The 9,834-nt window shown below is 38.0% G+C and overlaps 2 protein-coding genes across 3 annotated transcripts in view; one reads left to right on the top strand and one right to left on the bottom strand.

The window, feature by feature from the left end:
• The first annotated feature begins 1,397 nt into the window (after nt 1-1,397).
• On the top strand, nt 1,398-4,489 carry ARLN (allregulin). 2 transcript variants are annotated; one of them, XM_082389742.1, is made up of 3 exons: nt 1,413-1,620; nt 2,676-2,865; nt 3,110-4,489. In XM_082389742.1, exons 1-2 carry the CDS (start codon nt 1,415-1,417, stop codon nt 2,752-2,754), a joined length of 285 nt encoding a protein of 94 aa, XP_082245868.1. In that variant the 5' UTR covers nt 1,413-1,414; the 3' UTR covers nt 2,755-2,865; nt 3,110-4,489. The 2 variants fall into 2 exon arrangements, with proteins under 2 accessions (XP_082245869.1, XP_082245868.1); XM_082389743.1 differs by lacking the exon at nt 2,676-2,865 and having other exon boundaries at nt 1,398-1,620.
• A 1,316-nt stretch (nt 4,490-5,805) lies between these two features.
• Nucleotides 5,806-9,834, bottom strand: part of USP53 (ubiquitin specific peptidase 53) — a 76,758-nt gene continuing 72,729 nt past the window's right edge. Inside the window, exon 17 of the mRNA XM_082389612.1 lies at nt 5,806-8,769. Within this exon, the coding sequence (XP_082245738.1) occupies nt 7,779-8,769 (991 nt within the window). The 3' untranslated portion in view covers nt 5,806-7,778. The remainder of the gene's footprint in view (nt 8,770-9,834) is intronic.

Below are 9,834 nucleotides of genomic sequence, written 5' to 3'. Positions count from 1 at the left end.
TGGGATATGGGGAAATGTGCTTAGATTTGTTATTTTCTGTTTATTCATCCTCATTCTAATCTATGTTCTTCTCTCCCTTTGCAGATCCCTTGCCACTCAGCTGCTAACCCAATTCTTCTCTCCACAGCCACTAACTCAGAGTTTATGTGAAACTTCTAGGGAAGTTTCAGACAGGGGAATGAAGGAGTTCAGAGCATGTCACCCCAAAATATGTCACTTTGGCATATTGAATATTTTCAGTTAAAGGCATTTGAGAAACAGCTGGTGCTAGAAGGGCACTCTGACCTTCCCTTTTCTTCCTGAAGGAGATAAAAAAATTCCCATGTAAAAGATGCCCTCCCTACATCAGGAGGAAAATATTTTTATCACCAGAGACGGGAAATTGGACCAAAAAATCCATACAACCAAACCTTGTTAAACTAACCCTTATCTTCCTAGTCATTTCTCCACAATTTACTACCCCTAACCAAACCTCTTTGTCTTACTTGTTTCTTTTTCTAAAAGGTAGAAAAGCTTTCTGCCCTGGTCACTTCCTCAGGTCTTCATTCTCTTGTGAAGGTTCCCATGTACATGTAAAAAAAAAAACCAAAAAAACCCCTAAAAACCACTTCTATGCTTTTCTCCTGTTAACCTGTCTTATGTCAATTTAATTCTTACGCCCAGCTGGAGACCCAAAGAGAGTAGAAGAGAATTTTCCCTTGCCTACAATGGTAAATCATTTTCTTTCTGCTAACATTCTAATGCCATGGGGGATCACACTCCCAAACCCCTGGATTATTCTTAAATTCACTCCTTTGAGGTACATACAAAATTCTCACGTTTTGCTCTCTGGCCCCTTTAGAAACTTACGCTCATACTTATGATGTCAACCTCATTAGGGCTGTTTCCAGAATTTAATCAAATAAGTGTAACATGCTAAGGACAGTACAAAACCCATTAAAGCAGGCTCTTTTAAAACCTTGGCATAAGGACCCAAAAGGAATACAGGGATAAGGAGAGGCGACCATGGGCACTTCCAAGGTGGAATCCATCACCTGTCAGGCATGGGACGTGAAGTGACTTCCGGTCGGGCCAGAGAGTATTTCTTCTAGCGAAACCTGAATAACCGGCTTCCCACCTGGACGCTGCAGGGCGGAGCGGGCGGGCAACTTCCCCCACCTCCAGGTGGAGACGTCGCTGTCTGTCCTCAGTCACTGAGGAAGCAGACCGACGGGCAGCGCCTGCGCGCTGGAAGGGGCGGGTACAGGGCCCATTTCCGGGGTGGGTACAGGGCCCATTTCCGGGGCGGGGAACAGCGCATGCGTGGGAGGGAGGGTGGGTTGGACTTCGTCCACTTTTCCGGGGAGGTGAGTGCGGAAGAGCGGGAGCTGAGGGTTTCTGGCTACTCAGATTGTGGCGCGGCGACTGCTGTAAGATGGAGGTGGGCTCGGCGGCCGAAGATGGTCGGGATGGTCCCCGGGAGCGGCGAGGCTTGGGTGAAGCCGAGAGGCCGCAGCAGAACCACGAAGTGCGGCCTCAGTCCGGGGCAGATCGGTTACCAAAACATTCCTACTGGTTGGATCTCTGGCTCTTCGTCCTCTTAGACGTGGTGTTGTTTTTCTTCGTGTATTTTTTGCCCTGGTGAGTACTCTTAACGCAGCGTTCAAGTGGTAAGGGGCTTAGAGACCATCTACCCCAGTTTGGGGAGGTGGGTGCGGGAGAGGCGAGGACATTGCATTACGGAAAGTTACGGCCTGTCCACCATCATCCAGCTGGCGAGTGGCAGGATCGGGTAGGCGCGGGAGTGGAACGAAGACCGGAGTGAAAATGTCCTTCCTTGGCACCTCAGTTGAGGGTGTTCAGATGAGGTGTAGAGGAAACTTGACTTCATAATTTTTTTGTTCTGTGTTGGGAGGAAACCGGCTGGGTTTGAGTCCCTGCCCTACCACGAAGAAACTGGAGACGTTATTTGGCTTTTTGGAGCTTTATATTCACATTTACCATTTGGGACCAATAGTAACTAGGTCATAGGGGTGTGGTGTTGTGGCGTGGTGTTCTAGATCAATCGCTAACTTATCTAAAAGCGATTTATTTGCATATTGCCTGGCAGCAGTCAGCGCTCAGCTAAAGCTACTGTTACAACGGTTTGACCGTGAGCAGGCCGTGCACGGTTATCTCAGATAGGTCCAGAACTGGACTCTTGACTTCTTACTCAAATGACCTTATTTTTCAGTGTTCCCATTTCAGTAAATGTTAACTTTATTCACTCACTTCTCCTCCCGGAAGCCTGGGTCTCATTTTTTGATTTCCCGCTTTGCTTCGTATACACACCCGCCCACTCCACACCACCAACTGATAAGTCACAAAACTCTAGATTCCATTTGGAAAATCCATGCTCTCCATTTTCATTGCCACCTCCTCTGAGAAGACAGTTTTGGCAGAGGATAAAGAAAGGGAACTTAGAGAAGGGGGTTGGGGGAGCAGAACAAGAAGGAGGACACAGGACTGAGATGATAACAAGGGACAAGTTCAGGAGAGAGCAGTCAGCTGAAGGAGGAAAAGCGGTGCAGCTCATTTAGTCATTAAACAGCTCCTTTGGACTTTGGAGCTAATCGTTTACTCACTGTAAGTTAATTTCTCTCAGTCATCATGCTTATTGAATTTGCGGTAATTATGTCTTCTTTTCTCACCCCCAGCCCCCAATTTTGGCAAAAATTTGGGCATAAACTCACTGTCCGTGAGGCCCCATTGTCTCTGATTCCTTGGATTTCTTGAATGGTGTGGCCGAGGGTTCAGTGGGACAAAAGGAAGATGGATGTTTCTATAAAATCCTCTGTCAAGTCATTTGTAAAGGAGAATCTTTCCACCCACTCCTCCTGATATCTGGTAGAGTGATACTTCAGATGTAGTGGTTTTTTGTTTCTTTGTTTTAAATGATCTGAATTTTCAGCTCTGGATAGAAAATGGAAGACTTATAAAGAATAGTCAGGCCTTTTTTTGCTCTTATCAATGTGAAAATCATTTAGGAATAGGCAAATGACTAAGACAATCAACGTTTTCAGAAGTTGGCATAAAGTATTTAAAGGGAAAGAAAAAGGAAACATTGTTGACAATTATTTGGTTTTTACAGAATGGTTTGCCTGATACCTAAATTAAGAATTTTGGCTCCTGGAGTGGATCCTGAAAATGACTACAAACTTCTTGAATGAAGAAGACAGGATTGTGCACCAGAAGAATTTCAAACTCTAAGGGACCTTCATTTCATTTTACACATTCTGTTATTCTTTGGGGGGACTATATTAAATGGGTAATGATCTCAGCCATTCCTAGCTAAGTTCTTAAAACTCAGCTCTGATTCATGTTTTAAAACTTTTTACACATTATCTGGTGGTTTTACAGGACCTGAACATAAAAAGTATTTATACATGAAGGTTTATTATACTCATTAGGAAATATATTAATGTTTTTCCTTTAACATTTTAAGGGTTGGCCAAGGTTTAGTATGATGCAAATAATATGGTGAAATAATAAGGTGAAATATTTAGAAATAAATTATCCAAAAGCAAGGGAAGGATTTTGAAAAAAGGAGTTAAAAGCTATACAGAAAATGCAGGCCCACAATGTATTTGCTGTAAGTGCCAGTTTAATTTTTAGATTAAGTGGACCTCTGTTGTGGTTGCTAGGTTGGTACAATCTTAGAGAAAGTATATAATATCCAGTAATGGAAGGCTAGAGTGCATGTCCTCTTACCTGGATGCCTCCTCTCACTTTTAAGCTCTTGAACTCTGTAAAGTAGGACTGTGTGTTTCAAACCTAATTTTTATTGTGGTTGCATTAAGAATGCTTGTGGCCAAAACATGTTTATTATAATGTCTGTAATTTACTTTAATACTCCAGCAAAGTCACCATATTTACTCATTGAGCAAATGTTTGAGCACTTACTGTGGGCCAGGTACAGCACTGAACAAAACAGACAAAAATCCTTGCCTTTATGGAGCTTACATTCTTTTTTATCTAAATATGTTAACAAGAATTTATTTCCCAGGAGTGATCAGCTAGTATTTAATCAAAAAGGTCACATTCCCAAAGCAGCTACTATAAGCCCTTCAGAAGCTATTCCTATGATATAACAGATGTTAGAAATGGGCTCTTGTCCTTGAAATTGGTGACATTTTATATATTGGAATTGCCTAAATATTTTTCCCATCCCTTAGAAACAGGGCATAGATCTGGTAAACTGTACATCCTCTATTCTTTAGAATGGCATTTAGGGTTAGTGTGAAATCTGGGATTGATTTTGGAGGCTTTTAGCCTAATGCTGACTATAAGTTTAACAGTTATGCCTTCAGAGAACCTAACAAACCTGCCTGAGGAGAACTTTTTAGGCAAGGTTGAAGCATCTAGAGAAACAGCACTGGGATTTCATTGAGGGTACCAAACAGATTGTATGAATTGTTTTTGTGCTACTTGCTAATAATTTTGTCCAATAAATGTTGATTATACAGGTAAATTGGGTCTGATCTTTCGTTTTAACAAATTACCTGTGTGTTAGGTCACACACAAAGATTTATAATCCATACTACCTTTCTGAGCCTAGAATCAGCCTTCTACCACAACTATTGAATATTCTGAAGATTTCTAGTACAGGGAAGATACTACTAAGAAGGAAGATCTTAGTGTTGTGACATGACTGTAAATGGTATCCAAAATGGTGGCAGTATGAGGTTTGAATCTTTCCTACAGATGAAATTGCCTACCACTGAACTGTGCCATCTCAGGGTGATATAGTATACTTGAAGGCTTTTAACTGGGTAAATGGGACACCAAGAAGAATTGGCAAACTTGCTGTAATAAAAATAGAGACATCAAAAGTATTTACATCAATGTGATTTTAGTCTGATAAATTCCTTTGTAAATTTCATATAAGTGAAATGATTGTTTTAATAACCATTTGAAATCAACTGGCCAATGAGCAATTGTGAGGAAGTCTTTAGAGTTCTGTTAACCTGAAAATTTTAGGATGTGAAGTGCTCCATATACCTAGTCTCTAAATGGCATGGGAATACATTCAGAGACTACAGGATATTTAGTAAGGGCATTTAATGTAGAGGTTATTATGCTCTAGGAAAAGGGTCATCAGACTACACTAATGGGCCAAATCTGCCCCACTTGCCTCTCTTTAAAGGCCTGTGAGCCAAGAATGATTTTTAACATCTTAAAATGATTGAAAAAAATCAAGACTATTTCATGATGTGAAATCCAAGTTTCAATGCTTATAAAGTTTTACTGGAACACAGACATGCCCATTCATTTGCATACTGTTATGTAAATGTTACGTTATTCACACTACAGTGGCAGAGTTGAGTAGTTACAGAGATCCTATGGTCCACAACGCCTAAATTATTTACTATCTGGCTCTTTAAAGAAAGTTTGCCAACTCCTGTGGGAACGCTCCTTTAGGCCTTGCTGGAGTTGAACTCTTAGGAGTCTCCTGTGATAAATTTTTTGATCAATGATATTCCAAGTTCACCCCTGAACTTTAAATTGACTTACATTTCCCATAAAATACATAATTCACAGGGGTTAAAGGAAGCCACAGTTAATGAATGCAAAGAAAAGTCCAACCATATTAAATTAAAAATCAGTTTATCCCCACCCCCCCAAAATTTTGAATCAGAAGAAACTGACTTCACACAAAAATACTCTGAAGTATTTTGAACATTAACAATTGTTGGCTGCGTTATTTAAAAAGTTACAAGCAGCTTATAACCAGAAGAAAACATCTATAAAAATAGACACCCTAGAAATAAAAAATTCACATGTGAATGATTAGTAAATACATATTCAATCTATATTTGGAGTGTTGAATCAACAAAAACAAATGGTCAGTTTCTAGTCTGTTAGTACTATAACATGATTCAGGAGGTTTCAACTGGACAGTACTTTAGAAAGAACCCAAACTGGACGTTTCTATTTGACATTTGCAACTCAATTGTGAGTTGAATCCCATACAAATCTATGAGATTGTTCGTAAGTATCAGAAATCAGTTTAAATGTTTCAAATAATACATTTTCAACTGGACATAAAAACTACACAAAGTTTTTGAAAGCTATTAAAAATACCTGAAGCTCATTTTTCTAGTGTTTTACAATGTTATAAAAGCAGTAATTACAGTGACATTTCAAATACAATTTTACAAACTTTACAATATTTACAACCCCCCATACTAAAAGCTATGTTAAAAAAAAAGCTTTCTTAAAAGATAAAATTTTATTTAGTTCATATTCAAGTATTTCTAAATTAAGAGAATATAAAGTAATAATCACCTACTGTTATAGCTAGAAAAGGCTATTAAAAACTTCTCTAGGTGGAAGACAAAATTTGGCCAAGATTTGATAACTCAGTGAGCTTAGACTTCTACAAGCAATTATTTTCTACTTACCTAGAAAATAAGATTCACTTACATTTTGGAATCTTTTTAACAATTTATGGGATTGGTCAAGATATTACATTTACTGATTAGTTTATGGAATTATTATGTTTTATATATAAAATTCATCTAAATTCTCAATTCTCTAGTGTGGACAATATAAAACTATTCTAAACTACAATTAGTTTACCAGCTTAGTACAAAATTAAATGACAACTATGAAATAAGGCAATTAAAGTACTTATTTTCACTTGTAAGGTCATCATAATAATGGAAAATCCTTTTTTTTTTTTCTTTTTTAAAGAAAGACTTCTCCATGAAAGTAGGTGGGGTAAAAATTAAATTATTTGTTTAGAAAAAAGGGAGGGATGCTCAAATTAATACATTTCATTAAAAATTTATATGAAAGGCAAAAATTTAATCTGGAAACCCAGAAAGATTTTCAAATTCAAGAATATGAAAATCACTAAAATGGGCTGACAACCTACAAACAGGTAGTATTATAGCAGGGAAAATTTAGGCAGTCACAGTGATAGTCTTAAAAAGAGGACTATAGGTTAATTCCTAACACTGGTTATTAGCAGCCCAAAGTAAACCAAACCAAAGTAAAAACCTTTCACATTTCATATAAAGTAAGAAAAAATGTAACAAGATAAATAAATATACTAAAGTGAAGTATTTTAACTATTTTTAGCTTACATGACTGAAGTAATGTTTATGAATGCATACAACAATGGATATTCTGAAGATAAAAATTCTAGGAGCAAAATTAAGTGTCTTCTCTTCTGACCTTGAGAATTTAATTAAAAAATTGCTTTATCATTAAGGCTTTTTTCCCCCAAATGCTATCAATTTCATGGGTCGATATATTTTAAGACACTTAAAGGGATCATATGTAGTAGACTATCACAGAAGTCAAAAGCAAATGGGTGAAGTCCTCTTTTGGCTCCCCATTAGAAAGTGCTTCCTCACAAAGCAAATATTGCTTTGACTACACAAGCTACATATCATCTACCTTTCAGTTAGCACGGTTTACCAATCTACATATGAGTACTGGTTAGTTTAATACCTATGGGTCTACCAGTCAGAAAATAAAGGGACAAATTACATTTTTACTCAAATGCAGCATATGATAAATGACTTTCTGCATACCCCGGATTTTCTATTTTTTGAGGCATGCCAAGACTATTCAGAGGGAATTCCAAAGTATCCAATAAGTAGATCTTCACAAAATAAAATATCTGTATAGAAAGTTAAAGTGATTAATGACTTAAAAATTGCCATGGTTTTAATTTCATATAGCCCTAGGTTCGGTCAGTTGATTCCTAGTTAATGGCCTCAGAAGTAAAAGCCTGTCAGTTTCATCATTTATCTATTACAATGTATACCAGGTTTATACCTTTGCTTGGAAGGGCAGTTTGAACCAAGACTACTATGTAACACAGGCCCTAGCCCTCTTTCATTCTGAGAAAGTGAATTATCATTACAAAAGCCACTGCTCTCTGGAAAACAGAGCTTGGGCCTCTGATGGTATTTCAATCTATATGTATCAGTCATGCAATTATCAACTGAAAAATAGGTAGTTAATGAAACTGTCTCACTGGGACAGGTAGAACTAGAGTCTATTTCTGGCTGGCAAGAAGCACCAACAGCTGTACCCGAGTCTGCCTGAAAATCATTAGCTGAAGAGCTGGACGGGGTGTTTGATGTGTTGCCGACGTACTCTTTTGCTTGAAATGTTTCCTTAAGTCTTTCATCATTCATATATGTACTCACTTCTAAACCTGGTTCTGAAGCTGTACTTAAACTGTGCTTTGGAAGACTAGAAGAATTAGCTTTAAACATCTCTGCTGGTTTGACAGCAGGTGGAGCATCATTTTTCCCTGACGGTGGCACACTGGTTATAGCATATTTCTTTGGTGGCAGAGGGGGTGGGGTATTCTGGCAAACAAGTTCTGGCATCTGACAACCATCAGATCTGCAGGGTGACTGAATGAGATGTTCCCTGGATAGAGAGTTCTCAGAGTAACACTGTTCCATCATATTCTGCTGCTGGATGAGGGGAGCAGTTCTTGGCTTTAACCCCACAGTTCTCATGTGTGAAGACCACAATGAAGATGGTGAGACTGTTCCGTTACTGTTCACTCTCTTTCCAGAAGCAGAATTATCATCAATGTGAAAAAGCAAACCTGTTCTCTCAGAATTTTCTATATTAAGCCAGTCAGAAAATTTGCATTCACTTGATTTTTCAAGTTTCTGTTCATCTGACTGGTGGGTATGCTCTCTTGCTGTATGGTCCTTGAGTATTTGTGGACTGGATGAAGGGAATAAGTTTCCATTGGTTTCATGTATATGTGACCTGAAAAACAAAAACAAAGCTAAAATGCCATACACAAATATGCAAAATTGGAGGGAAAACAAACATCTGTCCTGTAGTTTAACTTCCCAATACAGCACTTATGTTATTTGTGTAACATAGCAGAAATGGAAAGATATTTGCAACCATTAACAATTTACACTCTCTGAATCCAAAATCTTTATGCCAGAATACATAAATGTTTATCAGAAACATCCGTCATTACCAAGATCAGATTTATAACTAGAAGTATAATTAAAAAAGCAAATTTCAGAGAATTCCCTGGCAGTCCAGTGGTTAGGACTCGGCGCTTTCACTGCTCAGGCCCAGGTTCAATCCCTGGTTGGGCAACTAAGATGCCACAAGCCACACGGTGCAGCCCAAAAAAAAAAAAAAATTCAACTTAAAAACACTGAAATTACATTTATTGTGATAAAATGTAGCACAGACTTAAGAAAAATGTTACTAGCAAACAATTCAATATTCTAAAACACTTCCCACCCAAAGTTTATAGCAATAGAGGTACTTTAATTTTGATATATAATGCTATAAGGATAGTATACTAATTAAAAATAATTTAGTTAATCAAAGACTACCTTTATTTAAGTAATAGTTAACTTCTAAGGTGACGAAAAATGATATCACATTGCAAATTATTTATCTTCATATGATTATTTTTCTCATGTGAATTGCATAAAATTCAATTAGAACACAAAGATGAAAAGAGCTGAGGCTCTGCTAAGTAGATAAGAGATATATTCAAATCTCCACTCCGTTGCTTTGGCCAAATTACTTAATCTAAGCCCCAAATTTTCTCTTTTGTAAAATACCATACATCTCAAAAGAATGCTGTGAGGATTAAAACAAACAATCATATATTGTACAAGGTACTTTGTAGGCCCCCTATCATTAAGGTTTACATCCTTTTAATGATCCCCAATAAAACATGCATCATAATACTCTAGACCAGCAGTCTCCAACCTTTTTTGGCACCAGGGACCAGTTTCGTGGAAGACAATTTTTGCATTGACTCGGGAGGGGGCGGTGTGGTTCACGCGGTAATGCGAG

This window comes from Balaenoptera borealis (assembly GCF_965194805.1).
Source record: "Balaenoptera borealis genome assembly, chromosome: 4".
Classification (NCBI taxonomy): Eukaryota; Metazoa; Chordata; class Mammalia; order Artiodactyla; family Balaenopteridae; genus Balaenoptera; species Balaenoptera borealis.
The sequence above is the reverse complement of the archived record's forward strand: the minus strand, read 5'-3'. Positions and strand labels throughout refer to the sequence as shown.

Coding starts and splice junctions, on each gene's coding strand:
- ARLN (XM_082389742.1), top strand. CDS start 1,415: ATGGAGGTGGGCTCGGCGGCCGAAGATGGTCGGGATGGTCCCCGGGAG. Junction 1,621..2,675: donor TTCGTGTATTTTTTGCCCTG/GTGAGTACTCTT, acceptor TCTCACCCCCAG/CCCCCAATTTTGGCAAAAAT.